Source organism: Schistosoma haematobium, chromosome 2 (assembly GCF_000699445.3).
Source record: "Schistosoma haematobium chromosome 2, whole genome shotgun sequence".
Classification (NCBI taxonomy): Eukaryota; Metazoa; Platyhelminthes; class Trematoda; order Strigeidida; family Schistosomatidae; genus Schistosoma; species Schistosoma haematobium.
Genome location: NC_067197.1, coordinates 17,236,237 through 17,251,857, shown reverse-complemented (window position 1 = coordinate 17,251,857; position 15,621 = coordinate 17,236,237). Strand labels below are relative to the sequence as shown.

Sequence of the window (15,621 nt, the reverse complement as noted above, 5' to 3'; positions counted from 1 at the left end):
AATTATAACGGCTTTATTCAAAACTCACTTGAACTCGCTTCGCAACACTACTGATTTATTGTTACAAGCTAGGGAAATGAATAGGAAAAGTTTACATTTTATTTACAAACATTTGGATGCATGCCCTAAATTGCCTTCAGGAAGAATGTTGTTAAGTGGTAACCACATTGATTCTGAATGTCTCGTTCATCAGAATTTCATACCTATTTAAGTTGTATTCAGAAAATTAGTTCAAAGTATTTCTCTAAATTAGACAAAGCAGTAAATTGACCTCTCAGGGACAACCTCCTTTCAAGGCGGGAATTCAAACGGCTGGTTTTATGTTCTCATGTGGTCGGTGGAGTACGACTTGGGTTTGGAAGAAAGTTTGACTAGAGATGAGTTGTCAGTACTTCATCAGTTTTATGAAAGAATGCTCAGTTGTCCACTTGATATATGCCGATCGAAACGTTATCTTGTCCGTTGGCTGCGCGCTCGCAGTTGGGATGTTGATGAAGCAGAAAAAATGCTGTATTCTCACATAAAATGGAGAGATGTTCAGAAGGTAATGCTCATGTTTAACATAAATAAGTTACCCACTTTCGTTTGTGGCTGTCTTTACTACTGGTTTCATTTTCTACTAATTTTTCGACTTTGCGATATTACCTATAGGGATTATAATCCCCCGACTTTGGGTAAATAGTGGGCTATTCTTCAAGCTCAACGAGAAACTAGTAATTTTCCCCATAGACTGGATGAGCTTTAGGGAGACGTTTAAATAAGTCAATCAGATATTGGCTCATTATTCACCCTTGCTGATGTCCTTTGTTAGTAAAGAAACTTATTTCTCTCATAGGGGTTTGCTATTTACGTTAAAACCTTACGAATTATAACTTCGATCCTAATGCATTCCGCAACGCTCTTCTGATCATAATGTGGTTCAAGTTTGTTCGCATACTTCACTTTCACCTGTCATGGTTATAAATTCATATGTCCAGTATAGGTAAATACAATGCACATATACCCAAAGGTGGCAAGTCTTATGCTTCACTGATAAAATCAAACTCATGTTTTTCAAGAAAATCACTATTATTCCCTAGTTTTTGTAATAAGCTTTCTGTAATGTCACGTTTTAACATTTCTTTTTCGCTCGCTAACGACCATTGCTTGATTCCAGTGATCAGTTGCCTGCAACCGCATTCGGTTTCTTATATCTATGCAAGCTATATTGAAAATCATATTAGCTTCCTGAGTAACTTTGTTGGTGTGTTTACATTCAATAATTTGTAACTTCTAATATCTTGTTGAAATGACATGCAATGCTGACTAGTGTTGGAGACGGCTGGAAGGAAGTTAGGGGTGGCCAAACCAAAACTTAGCATTAGTCGTTGAAGTTACTAACTTCTAGTCTGAGCCATGTTGGTATGTGCAGACTACTTGGAGTCCGCGTGACTATCGTAACCATTGGTTGGAGACTCTGGGTGGCATGACTCAGAATCGATCATAATGGCGCCAGCATATACACTCTTTATCTTCCCTTGGACTGACAAATTAAAGTGCCTCCCTTCCTGTATTGTATACACAATCCTTCTTTTATATATTACTGTCATTGAAGTGACTAATGTGAATTTGGTATTCATCTTGTTCCTGGTCCTACGCTTTAGCTGACTAATTTACTACACCCTGTTAACTAAATTAAACTTCTGGAGATAATCGTACAAGTGGAGCAATTAACAGACTCGGTTACCCTATCCTGTGTTTTTTAAAAAAAAGTAAATAAAGATTAGTGGCAAAGCACTACATATCAGTGAAACGTCATTTTAGCTACGGTGTCTGTGAAAGTCCCTAAACTTAGTGTAGATTTAGTTAATCTCATTACTAAGGACTGTAGTTTCACATCAAACTGTCTAACTGCAAGCTTTCGAGGTAAATGTGACGGTAGGTCATCAGTAAGAATAACCATTTGGGACGTTTTCGTACCGATTTGACTCATGGACTTACAAATAGCTGTTGTGAATCATGTACGTAAGATTTTTGATTTCAATTTGCGAGCTGCTAGCTGCAAGGCTGAAACACTCAAAGTTAATTACGATGGTACGGGTTCGTTCAGTTTTTGTTCCACTCTAAACTTTCATGCTTTTATTACCTTATAGTCAAACTCCTCCATTATTTCGTAGTATTCCATCTAGTTTTCTGCTCTTTTGTCTGTAACTGTTGACTGCCCATTACTTCTTTGTTCCGCTTTATACTTTGTGATATGTTGTTTGGTCGATCACTTCTCGTGGTTTATTATGTATCTTCGTGTCAGTAGATTTGAAATCTAACTACTAATCTGTAACTCGCAAATTTAAATTCATTTCGCTTACGAATATTCGGACAGCCAGTTGATTTTTCTATTTGCTACAAAGTGTGACTACTAGATGGATATTTAATAAGTTGCTATGTTCCGTTATTACTATTACTTTTATTATGGTAGCTTACTATTCAGGCATTAACATTGGCAAACAATAGCCCAAAGTGTCAATCTAAGCACATATTTATCAAATTATAGATGTCATCTGCCGGTCGATAGAAGTCGATTCTGTTTATTTTATTTCTAATTGCGCTTCATTCGAAGCTCCACTGTGATTATCATAAAAAACAGCAGTGTTCAGCTGTGATTTAGTGATTTAAGCGTATAACCTCCAACTGCTGAGTTGGATGTTCAAATTTCTCCTCGTTTATCTAGGTTTGAGCAACTGAGTAGTATCACTTTCACACTGAGAGTAAGGGAATCTGTACTAGGCTACTAATTAGCATCATCACTTTGCTACAATTAATTTTCCAAGCCAGTGGTGTTCAATCATGCATCTTTGGTTGTGAGATATTACCTCGGGAAAAATAAAGCTATTTTTGCAGACAATATCATACTTGAATACAAAATACCCACTAGACAGTCTCGTGGTGTACCATTGTTTTCTGTAAGTACCATACATCACAGCAAAAAAGCAGCTGGAAATCAATACAACTAAGTGTTCAGAGAGGATGTGATTTAAGCTAACTACCGTTATCAGTTACTTCTTACTGTCGGTGAGAATAAAAATAGTGGAAGACAGCACATTATACGAATAATGTTTACCTCTTGTTAATCTGTAATATCTGGCAAAAAGTTGTGGCTAATACATACATAAAACATATAGATGTAGTTTTTAGTGTGACTTAAGGTGATTCGAAATCGGGACTCGTTCCATTGCTATACAAACGTCGATTTCTCACTTCAAGTTCATTTACGACGAAGAAGAATATGATCAGAGGTACTTCAAGCAATTTGTCCCCTTGATAAATTTCGATAGTATAACAAGAAGACAAAGATTACCAGAACTATGTGATATATTAGCGCAATACATTTCGAACATCCTGATCACATATATACTTATTAAGAACATTTATTTACAAAAATGAAAGGTCAACTAGACTAGAAATGGAGGGTAAGAGGAAACAAGCATAATAAAAAAAATAATATGAAAAAATTCGAAACCTCGTCACTCTGGATAATAAGCTAATATTGTCAGAGTAGGTGAGAACAAACTGTTTTTGAATACACAAAGGGGGCTTGAATTTTCGTATGGCTAAGGCTTCGTTAAACCTTAGTATACGCCCTCTTACATTTTTGTACAACACCACAAAAGCCAAGTTAAAATCAACCTTATGACCTGTTCTAATTGTGTTTGGCAACAGAGGGTGATGGATGTTTATCCTTTACTATCTATCGTAACCAATGGTTGGAGACTCTGTGTGACATGGTTCAGAATCGATCACAATGACTTAGGTGTATACACTATTTGTCTTCCTTCAAACTATGAGATTAAAATCGTTCCATATCTTTCTTTCTACGTAGTAAATCTTTCTTCCTATACTCTATCCTTATATGCAATCTTTCTTTTATATATTTCCACCACTGAATTAAATACTTCTATGAAGTCGGTGTTCATCTTGTTGTGCTAATGAGGTATGGCAACTTGAACCGATGCACATGTGTCTGGTTCTACGTTGTAGCTGACTGACTGACTCTTATCGGGTCATTTGATTCTATTTGCTTCTGCAACCATTTATGTACGTATAGGTATCATTACCAAGGTCTGATTTGATCATTTCGAATAAATTGAGCATTGAGTAGATTGTTATAAATAAATAGTATATTTGTAATATCCCGATGAGTAGAAAAATTAGATTTTCTGACGTTTCGTGGCTTAGTGTAAGTCACTTCTTCAGAGAATAAATAACCAAATTCAATTTAGTTATTACAAATATACTATTTATTTACATTTATGTACATGTTCACACACCCTAATTTTGTGATCACGATTACTCCTCCCTATTTTTGTGTGACCACACACATGTTAATTGGTAGACACAGTGAGATGTGACGCAATCGTTTTTATGTCTTCTAGGTTTCCTATGAAGCATGAACCTTGTTCTTTCCTTGATAGTGACCTTCGCTGCCTAATACGTCTTGTTATTGACTGATTTAAACCTTTGTTTCTATAAATGACTATTTGAATCACCTCTAAACGGTAAGGTGATGTGGACAGGCTTCTTTTCTGCCAGTGCCATAGTACGTCTCACTGTAGCATGAACTCTCCATCTATTTATGAATTTAAGGGGATAGATATTTTCCATTAATGTTTTGTTTGACAATCTAACATCATCAGGAGCGTCATTTGTGCAAGTACGACCAAGCTTGTTAAATAAGCACCTTATCAAACCCCATTTGTATTGCACAGGGCAATAACTATAATAACTGAGGTATTGGCCTGTCCACGTTTGTTTTCTAAAAGTGAATCGTTTGATTAAGCCATCTTCTCATTTATTTAGAAGTATATCTAGAAAGGGAAGCTGGTCGTTCCTCTCCTCTTCGCATGAGAGACTAATATGGTTTTGAAGTGTTAAGTTTATTCAATAAACAGTTCATATCCTCCTTTCTTTCACAGACAACTAAGATATCGTCCACATGCCTCTCATAAAGTAACGTATTTTCGATTAGGTCTTCAGCCAGATTTTCAACATTTGTCACAAACACATCTAGAAATGGTCCTAACGGACTACCCATAGCAACCCCATTGATCTAGCGAAGGTATTTATCTTCAAAGTGAACTGGAATTTGTCAGTACATAATAGTAGTAAATCTAAGAATTTTTAAAGGGACAGGTAATTTAAAGATATGTAGTCACATAATATATCAATAGTCTCTTTGAAAGGTACATTTGTGAACAAGGGATTCAAGTCAAATGAACCCATTGCCCTTCCATTGATATCGATATCATCTAGATGATCGACCAATTCAAAAGAATCCTTCAGAGAATACTTACATAAACGTTTTGGGATAGGATCCAGCAATTTCTTTAGCCATTTGGCTAGGTTATATGTAGGTGATTGGCATATTGATAAAGTTGGGCGTAAAGGAATGTTTGATTTGTGAATTTTAGATAGTTCATATAAATACTCAGAACATATAGGTTTTAGAAAATTAAATTCCTCTTTATCAGTAATATTCTTGTGTAGTAATTTTACTAGGTTTGAATTTACTCTTCCCTTTAGTTTGCTAATACCTCCGAATTCAACACCAGGCATACACTTACTTTAATCACTGCGGATGGATAACATCTTACTTTTATATTCACATTTGTTCATGTTAACTGCGCCTGATCCTTTATCAGGTTTCAAAAAGACAATATCAGGGTTTGTTCGTAATTATTTTAGTGATTTAAAATGCTGAGTTGATATGCTTCTCTGCTTTTGTCCAGCATTATGAAATTGGTGTGCTATATTTGTTTTTAATGGACTTGTTTAATTATTTATAGTTGTATTCAGTTCATTTCTATCGTTTCCCGTCATTTATAGGTTGATACATTACTTGATTGCTATGAAATCCCAGACGTTATACAGAAATACTTTCCCGGTGGATTTTGTGGTGAAGATAAAGAAGGCTGTCCATTGTTCTGTGCTCCTGTTGGTCGATTCGACCCAGGTGGTTTTATGAAAGCCACTACACACGCAGAGTTTATTCAAAGTAGAATTTATTTTATGGAATATATCATACAGAGAGTTTTTTATGAGAAATCAAAAGAACATAATCGTTGTATTGACCAGCTGACACTTATATTAGACATGAAACATTTAAGTTTGAAACATATGCATCCATCTTGGATCCCCGTATTTTCGGAAATGATGACAATAATGGAAGCAAATTATCCTGAGTTTTTACGCATTTGTTATGTGATTAATGCTCCACCAATATTTGGAACTATATTCAACTTCATTAAACCTCTGTTAAGTAAACTTACACAAGAAAAAATCCATGTAAGTGCTACATTTATTCTAAGACCCACAATCACTTATTTAAACAGTTAACTCGTTTCATCTGGTGATGTTTCTTAATCAAATTAGATTTAAATTAGAAGGCTGTTTAGGGTCGCACTAGAGATTGTGATTGAAATAAATTCAGAACATTTAGCTCTTGAAGATGAAGTTTTAAAGATATTAGTGCTATCAGAACCCCAACATCGTAGAATAACAATGTATGCCATCATAAATCATAACATCACATGAACTGAATTTCTGTGATGATATATTACTGATGATTTTGTGTAGAATTTCTGGTAAATGAAAATCAGTAGTATAAATATAATTGATCAAGTGCTAACAGCACATATATACTATGAATAACGGTGAACTAGAATAATGGGATGTTTATTGCTTTTATTGTGGAAATCGATAAATAGACCTATTCTGATAAGGTTAGTTTCCAGTCATGTTGTCTCAAGTCTTAACAGATTTTTACCGTCTCAAGATGTAAATGTGCTTCAGTTAGGGTGTCAGTTTGTCTTGTCTGCTCTATTCCTTGAGATAAGTAGGAATTTCAGAGACTACAAATCCAATTCCAGCTTTACACGCCACTGCAAAATCTTGGGGTTAAGGTCTGTTCAACATTTTAAAATAATATCAGTCAATATAAGTTCACAATTAAAACTGTTCTCAATATAAACCCTGAATATTTCGTCCCTCTTCATTTTTTCAACCGAGTATATGTACTCCTTGTTTATTTTTACTCTCTTTGTGGCACAGTTAATTATTCATATATTTAAACAGCTGAAAATAAGTACAAATGGGTACTAAAATATATATGCACACGCAAAATTTGTGTTTGTGCTGGGATACTGTCCGTTTGCCCAAACCGAAGCAGGTGGTTTTCTTGGGGCCACTCCCCAAGCCTTTGACCTAGAGACCTAATCCACAAGAAAATGGAGCAACGTTAGGAAATGTGGTCCCATGATAGTCGGTGACCAAAAATAGGTTCACACGCCATTTATTCCCCTAGGATCCTGGAGCCCATGTGTACCATTCGCTTGGGATAGAGGTTTCCTGGCTCTCATATGTGTATCCTCGGTACCCGCCAACCTGGTTTATGCACTGGACATTTACTTTTCATCCTCCCAATTCCGTGAGCAACACCCCTATCACTAGAAGGCAGTGAGTAGGAATTCCCTGGCAGTGGCTGTATACGCGCGACCATATGAGAGCATTTCGGAAGGGATGGTAGACTCCTCCTCTCAACTGTACCAAGGGATTTTGGGGCATAGTGCAGTTAAAGAGAGGAATCTTAGGTTTTTACTTTGAACCACTAAAATTTGCATGTCTCAGAAAATATGCCACTGCTTTTTCACTTTTTTGTTCATTACGGTTTATTTTGACTGCTTCTCGTCTAACAGTTTTGATATCCAAAATAGACATTTTGTCACATTTTCTTCTAATAAACTAATCAAATAATATGTGGCGTCATTATCTTACAATGTTTTCTAATCTCATCATTTCACACATGAAACAATTATTAATTTTACGCTAACTTGTCGTTTTTAGGTATTAAAATCGGACTATCGTGCTACTTTACTCCAAGTAATTGACTCAAGTAAATTACCAGCCTGTTACGGTGGGAAAATAACTGATCCTAATGGTGATCCTCAATGTCCATCAAAAATTTCATGGGCTGGCCCCGTCCCTGCCTCTCTTTTTCGTAAAAAGCTATCAGATGATAAGCCGTCTGTGCCCAAACAGTCCGAAGTATCTGAAGAGGTGAAACGTTTTACAGATTGCGGCCGGGATTTGACTATGGTTGAAGTTGGTCCAGCTTCACGTAAAGATATTTCTATTGGAATGGTCGATGTAGGTGATGAGATTAAATGGTGGCTTTCATGTGAAACGCATGACATTGCAGTTGGTGTGTTCATGAAAAATTGTATTACAAATGATGGAAAAGTTACAAGTGATCCAAGTAAAAGTTCAGATACCTATATCGAAATGATCCCAATGAAACGTGTATCATCACATGAAAAAATTGTTCAAGGAACTCTCAGTGTTGAAAACTCGGGTGTATACATCCTTGTCTTAGATAATACTTACAGTTGGACAAAATCAAAACGCTTATGGTATCACTTAAGTGTAAGTTTATTTAAAGAAGTTCAGAATAGCGACCAATTTGTGTGAATTTCTGTTCTTATGTGAATTGATTACTTGGTGGTTGATCCAAACTATAGCTCAAATCCAGTTTCCACGTTTTTGATTTCAGTAGCTACTTATTCCTCTCAGACTCTAAGAAGCAGCCACTTAAAGTCAGGCAGGTTAGAAACTATGGGAAAATATTACCAACCCAATTTGTTAAAGTTTAGATGACAGACATCAGTCCATTTTACCAATAAATTATAATAGAGAAATGCATAGTCTCTTAAATACCTATAGTTATAATAGAAACTTTCTCCTTTCATAATCAGGTTGGCTTTTTCCCTACCTTCGGCCTACATTTGTCGAGAATCAGGTTAGAGACAGTCAAAATCTTGGTCCAGGATCTTTCTCTGACTAAATCTAAGCATTCAGAATACTCTATTTACCTTACTTCCTTTTACTGAAGACACCATATTGCATGATTTTAGATAAAGTTACGATTATTACCGTTATCATTACTACTCATTTCTTATTGACCTTAGCTGCTACCTTGATGTGGTAGTCGGGGTTGCCTATCGTAATAACTCAACCGATCTTTATTGGTTGGAACACATGTTTCTTTAGGCCCTACCGTGCTAAACAGGTTGATTGGTCAGTCAGTGCTCTTAAGTGCTGTTGGCAGTATGGGGGCGGTCATCACTTCCCGGTTGCCCACACCGTGAAAGGGTTCTTCTGGGGCTACCCAAAAAGGAAACTGGATTAAAGGCGGTCTTAGAGACCTGAGAGCGTGACCACAGTGCCCAAGGGACAACTGCTTGAGGTCGGTCACACACGACCTTTTTGTGGGTGATTTTCGTGTCAGCTCCGTACTTGTTGAGACCTTACCCCTGGAGACGGATATCCGTGGGATAAGGCGAGCTGTGCATTTTTAGGGTCGACCTTTTCTAACCACACGCCTGATTGTGGAAAGGCAGCATCGCTGTTATGCTGGTTGTCTGAGGGAAACATCTTACTACCGTCACACCTCTGTACAGTCAGCAATACAACTTCGCCCTCAGACTTTTGTTTTGCTGCTTTTAGTTTTACCGCTCTTTAACCGACCTGTCTGGCATGGTAGAACTTTGAGGAACTATTGTCTCAGCCCCCAAATGCCCTGGTACGACCGATAGTGGGGAGAGTCCGCCCTCCCTCTCGAAATGCTCTCACATGGCCACGCGTATATAGCCTCTGCCAGGGAAGTCCTACTCATTGCCTTCTGGTGGCGGGGGTGTTGTTTACGAAATTGAGAGGACGAAAAACGAATGTCCGGCGCTTTAACCGGGTTGGTGGACATGCAGAGTCCACCTAGGGGAGTTGGAAAACCTTGATTCCAAACCAACGGTGCAAATGGGCTCCAGTATCCTGTAGGAACAAATGGCACATAAACCAATCGTTGGTCACCGGCTACTATGGGACTGCATCTTCTTACGATGCTCCACTGCATTGTGGATCGGACCTCCAGGTCGAAGGCTCCGGGTGTGGGGCTCCCTAAGAACACCACCTGCTTCGGTTTGGGCACTCGGGTAGTATCACAGCCCTCACAGATATCAAATGAGATTTGTGTGGCGCATATATATTTGGTGCCTCCTTGTACCAATATCTGTGTTCAAATAATAATATAATATAAATGTCCCAGCCAGTATTGCTCGATTGGTTCATCAAGATAGGCAGGCCTGATCATCACGTCAAGGTAGCAACAACGGTCTTTTGATTGGAGAACGGTAAGCTAAATAAAGCCCATAGGCGAAGTCGTACTAGTGACTGTAGAGGCGTGTGACAACAGTAAGTTGTTTCCCCCTGACAGCCATTATCCACAGCGATGTTGCCTTCTCACAACGGAAGGAAGGGTTAGTAAATGTCGACCCTTAAAATATCATATCTTACCTCACCGCACAGATTTCCGTCTCCGTGAGTAAGGCCTTTTGGAATGCGGGGCTGACACATCGAAATCTTCCCATAAAAATGCGATGCACTGACGGCCTCAAGCAATTGTTCCTTTGTCTCTGTGTTTACACTCCCAGGTCGCTAAGACCAGTAGTAATTCAGGTTCCTTAGGAAGAAATACTCTTCCACAGTACAGACAGCCTAAAAGTGATAACGGCCCTCATACTTTTATCGGCACCCAAAATCATCTTGTTGACGATCGAATCCGTCCCTCACTTAATAATTCTTCTATTCCCTCAACTAACCCTTCTTATATATCTTTAACACAACGCACTACTGATGCTAATGATTCGAGTTCACGAAATGCTATTCCTGGTCTATTGAAACCACTCTAAACTACATGTTGCAGCTTTTAGTGTTTGAACCTTGTGTCAGATAGGAAAACAGGCTTTTTTATCTGGGACCCGAGAATCTTTCGATATCGCTGTATGTAGCGTCTCCGAAGTGCGCATACAGAATCCAAATACGGTCATTCATTTGACCTCACCCTGTCGATATTAAGCTTCGGCATGATTTACCCTTCGAGTGTCTGGATACCCCACTACTTCTTCCTACAGCCTCGTTGGTGTAGGTATGGCATTAAGTTCAAAAGCAGAACAGGCTTTGTTGAACTGTATCCCATTAGAAAGTCTCTTGTGCGCTGTTTGACTAAGCGGGACATTAAGAACTCGAAAAGATAGGAGCACACGCTGTTGCCTTTTCGTTATCTTTGCCGACGTTCCCACTGATTATAGCTCGTATGAAGTTAACAGTGAATTTTGTAGGAATTTATCCAACCTACTTCTAAAAGCTAAACGCTCTGATGTAATAACAGGTTACTTTAATGTTCAAGTAAACTAAACCAAACCGAAAGACACTTCGTCGGATCTTACTGTGTTGCGACTTAGCGAACAGATAATGGCGACGGTCTGTTGCAGCTGTGCTTAAAAAATCGTCTGTTTTTGGCAAACACCAACTTTAAACATAAGGAGAAACAGTCTGACGTGGATACATCCACAATCGACTCATCGATGGACTCAAATAAATCACATTGCCATCAGCTCATTCTAGAGCATATGTTTGGATTTGAATCACGCTCTAGTTCCAGCGTGCATATGTCTGCGTCTTACGGGACTTAGGAAACCTACAGCAAAAGCCCTTCAAAAGATATCCGTCTTCCAAACAAAGGGCGAGTTTACTGCTCAGCCATTCTCTCCGTTCTACTCCATGGATATGAAACATGGTCATTAGTAATAGAGGATTTTGGTAGGTTACTGGTACTAAGCATTGCTCGTGTATTCTGGGACCACGAAGTAAGAAATGCCTGGGTTTTGAGTAAAGTAGTTGGTAAATATGGGAAATGAATAATGGAGTAGTAAATCTTCATCAACTGAGGTGGTCGGGACGTGTTTTGCGTATGTCCAACCACCACCTACCGCGACGGGTGGTGTTTTCTGGTTCAGGAGTAGGCTGGAAGAAAGCTAGGGGCTGCCAAACCAAAACATGACGTCAGTCTATGGAAACATTGACAATTGGGCTTGGCCATGTTAATAAATACAGACTACCTGGCTAGAGTCCACGTGATTATCGTAACCAGTGGTTAGAGACTGAATGAAATTGCTCGAAATCGTTTGCAATGGCGCAGGTGCATCCATTCCTTGTTTTCCCCTAAATCCTGAGATTCTAAATTTCTCACAACGTTTTCGTTTTCATTTCGCTAATTTATATTTTCTTTCTGAGTCATATATTCGATGCCTAATCCTCCTTATTGCCAGTGATACTTTTACTACCTATTTTCTAGGATTTAGCCTGGCATCATCTCTCTGTGCTAATGGGGTTTGGCAACTTGGATCGATGCACATAAGTACAGGTTCTCCGTCGTGACTGATTGATCTCTTCGGATATATTCATATCGACTACTTTTTAATATATCCACTCAAATCTATTTGATCCATTTCACAAGTCTGATTTCTTAGATTTTATTCTCAAAAGCACCCATCATTTCTGTGTGTGGTTAGCTAACACTTTCAGGCTGCGGTTGTTTACGATTCATGTGTATTATTATTGTTGTTGTTATTGCTATCGTTATTATTATTATTATTATTATTACTGTCGGTTAGTATTACATTGTGGTAGTTTATTCTTGTTTTGATGACCTAATTCCTAGTGTCTCCTTTCTTTACTTTCTACCCTTCTCCATATATATTGTTCAGGTCACTGACAGAGTAGAGGATAATAAAAACAGTTGTACAATGTCAATGCCTTCACCAATAGAATCTTTGAATTCTAATTATAAACAACTCACTGATACACCTGTTAGTGATATAACCGTGATACCAATTCCAGAAGAGAATTATTATGCTTGTCGTATGGAGACTGGTGGAAGTATGGATTTAAATGTTAGTATTTTATTCCGCTTTCTTGTACAAATACTTATTCTACCAAAAATTAAACAACGTCCCAATTAAACTGGTGAAATCAATGAAGTGCACACATATATACACAAATACACACAACGTTCTAAAATCAATAAGAAAAAAACCAGCCTAACGAATTTATTACAACTAATTGGTTAGGTCAAATCACTACCATTTGAAAGTCTTTCAGTTATCCTGTAATTACCTGTTTTCGAATTTTTTAAAGTTTACTAAACATATAAAAAAAAGGATGATTAAGTATGCGATATTGCTTCCTTATAAACTTGCACTGCTCATTTTTTCCTTCTTCCTCCTTTGTAATATTTCTTTTCATTAAAATTGAATAGCTACATATCTTTGTTTCTAAGGTGTATTATACTACTAAGAATGTGTATTGTATTTATATTTCTTACATCAGGGCAATCTCTGGTGGAATACAAAAAATGGTTAAATAATAAAAACAGTTTGGGAATAAAACTTTAAATGTGCCTTTTTTTTTCTTTTCAAGCTTTCAAATTAGTGCCTCTTAAAGCATACTTCTAATTACTAAAAAAATACTTTATTGTTACAAGAGTTTCCTAATCTCTTCTGTTTCTTTATTTTCTTGTTAATATCTGAGAGTTGATTTTTTGTTACTCGAAAAAATACCATTTATTGAATAATTTCTTTATTCTGTTTACTACCGTTTTAAAAAAAAAATTAAATATGATGTGAATAGTTGTTTAAAGTAAATATGTGACATGAATTAGTGGATTTTCAATGAAATATGCACATTCTTGATGTCATTGAAAATTGAAATTAGTCAAAGAATCTGTATGAATTCGGGAGAATATTTAATAGGTGTTTCATCTTAGTTTTGATGCTTTTTTGAGATGGTAATCATTATCATGTTTCTGGAGAGTGGATGGCCTAGTAGTTTGAACGTCCAACTTTCAACCGTTGTGTCACTTCAATCTCGCATTTCGGTTTGGACAATCAGACACTGTTACAAATCAATGTTACTCAAAGTCAATTACGTAAACTTGTATTTGATTACTGAGTTGTATCAAATCTAATTAAGTCTTTTCAGATTAAATCTAAAACTAAGTTTTCAAGGTGAACAAACAGCCACTTGCTTAATTAAGAGAATTTCGATTGTATACGGTTTTTTGGGATTGAGAAAAACCAACAGGATGGTGCTCGTTTATCAATCTTGGAGAACCCCATATTTTCCTACCTATTTAGTAGATTATGATCAGCAGCGACTTTTTCCCAGTAGTTGTTGTATTGCATCAAGATCATCACGTAATTTACTGTTAAGTTTCATGCTTAAACTTTTGTTTGGTAGTTTATATTTAAGTGGTGTTCAGACGATGGCTTACTCATCAGAACACTTTTGTCAGTTTTGAACCCTGGTGCATATTACTTTGTTTCAAGCAGTTCACGTGTATAGCTATTACATAAAAAAATTCGTCGCTCAAAACTCAGTACACAAATCTTCACACGATTAATGAGTTACATTATTGACTAATCAACTGAATGGTAATTAACTTTATTGTGTCACAGGAAGTGCATAATTATTTTCTAAAACATTGTTTGAGCCTACCAGAAATTTGTTTTATAGAATCTCACATAAAACTATCTTGTTATTTTTCATTAGAAAACCATTTATTGTGCTTTAAACTAACCACCTGAGTATATATTCAGTGGTCAACTTCTTATACTTTTCCATAATAATACATGTCGAGGAACAGCTGTTAGTTTACTTAGAAATTCTGGTAACAATTTTAGTGGTACGAGTTATTTTGATTTAATGGAATTCTATCGTATTTATCATCTTAGTTTATTAAGTCATCATGAAGTTTTGTTATGGTGTTAAATTATAATGGTCTAAAAGTTCCTTTCGTAATTGAATTTACTAAAAAGTAATTTTATGAAAATGAATATTCAATAATAAGTTTTGTATCTACGTAAATGGAATTGGAGTTCAATATTTCATTAATTCGATCTGAACTCCTATACACCTAACAAGATCAACTTATTCAATTTGTAAAAAGTATTAAACTTTAAACTATATTTTTGTGGTTTCTTTGAACAATTAAAGTAAAATGTACTGTGGAAATTGTTTAATTCTAGTATAGCTTTCATCAAAAAATGGCTTTAATCGATTAACTATTGGGAACGAGAGATTGAACCTAAGGTCTCATACCATTCGTGATGTCCTTAGAACACTGGTTGGAAGCCATTATGCTCCACCTTGCCAACTTCAGTCAGTATTCAAAACCAGTCAACGAACATTCAGTGTTGTCGGTAACGTCTATCTAACTGTCGTCTTAGATTCCACCAGCTATTACCTGCCAAGAGTACTTCAAAAATTCATCTCAAAGCCAATTACTAGTGATTAAACAATCATTATTGTTTGCGGAGATTGTTCTTTTTGAATTTAGTTTTCACCGCAGTCTGATATTCAGTCAATTACCATTAAAGCTATAAAAGGTAAACGAGTGTTTAATTCGCATCTGTCGGGTCGTGAGCACTCAATCCTGAATTTGTTGAATGAGTACTTTTTTATTTCCTAGTAAAATTATTTTAAAAATCTAATTTATTAGACTAATGCGTTTGTAACGTACTTCTAGATTTCTAATAAACGAGTTGTATTTTTATTAGACACCAATTTAACGTTTATTTCACCTTTTCTATAACATGTTTAAGAGATGTTTTTTTCTTCATCAGCGGGTATCATTTTTCAACAACTAAATACATACGGGTTGATACTCAATAGTCTATTCTTCATAGTTTGTTTCTGTTT

At 36.6% G+C, this 15,621-nt stretch overlaps 1 protein-coding gene across 1 annotated transcript; it reads left to right on the top strand.

Annotated features, from left to right (window-relative positions):
- Window positions 1-306: 306 nt before the first annotated feature.
- MS3_00010771 (uncharacterized protein) lies at window positions 307-13,495 on the top strand. Its single transcript, XM_051219172.1, has 4 exons — window positions 307-544; window positions 5,860-6,318; window positions 7,876-8,454; window positions 12,630-13,495. Exons 1-4 carry the CDS (start codon window positions 329-331, stop codon window positions 12,882-12,884), a joined length of 1,509 nt encoding a protein of 502 aa, XP_051067657.1. The 5' UTR covers window positions 307-328; the 3' UTR covers window positions 12,885-13,495.
- The last annotated feature ends 2,126 nt before the right edge of the window (window positions 13,496-15,621 follow it).

Excerpts from the sequence above, each read along its gene's own strand:
- MS3_00010771 (XM_051219172.1), top strand. The coding sequence starts at position 329 with ATGTGGTCGGTGGAGTACGACTTGGGTTTGGAAGAAAGTTTGACTAGA. Across the intron at positions 545-5,859 it reads AATGGAGAGATGTTCAGAAG|GTTGATACATTACTTGATTG; the intron begins GTAATGCTCATG and ends CGTCATTTATAG. Across the intron at positions 6,319-7,875 it reads TTACACAAGAAAAAATCCAT|GTATTAAAATCGGACTATCG; the intron begins GTAAGTGCTACA and ends TGTCGTTTTTAG.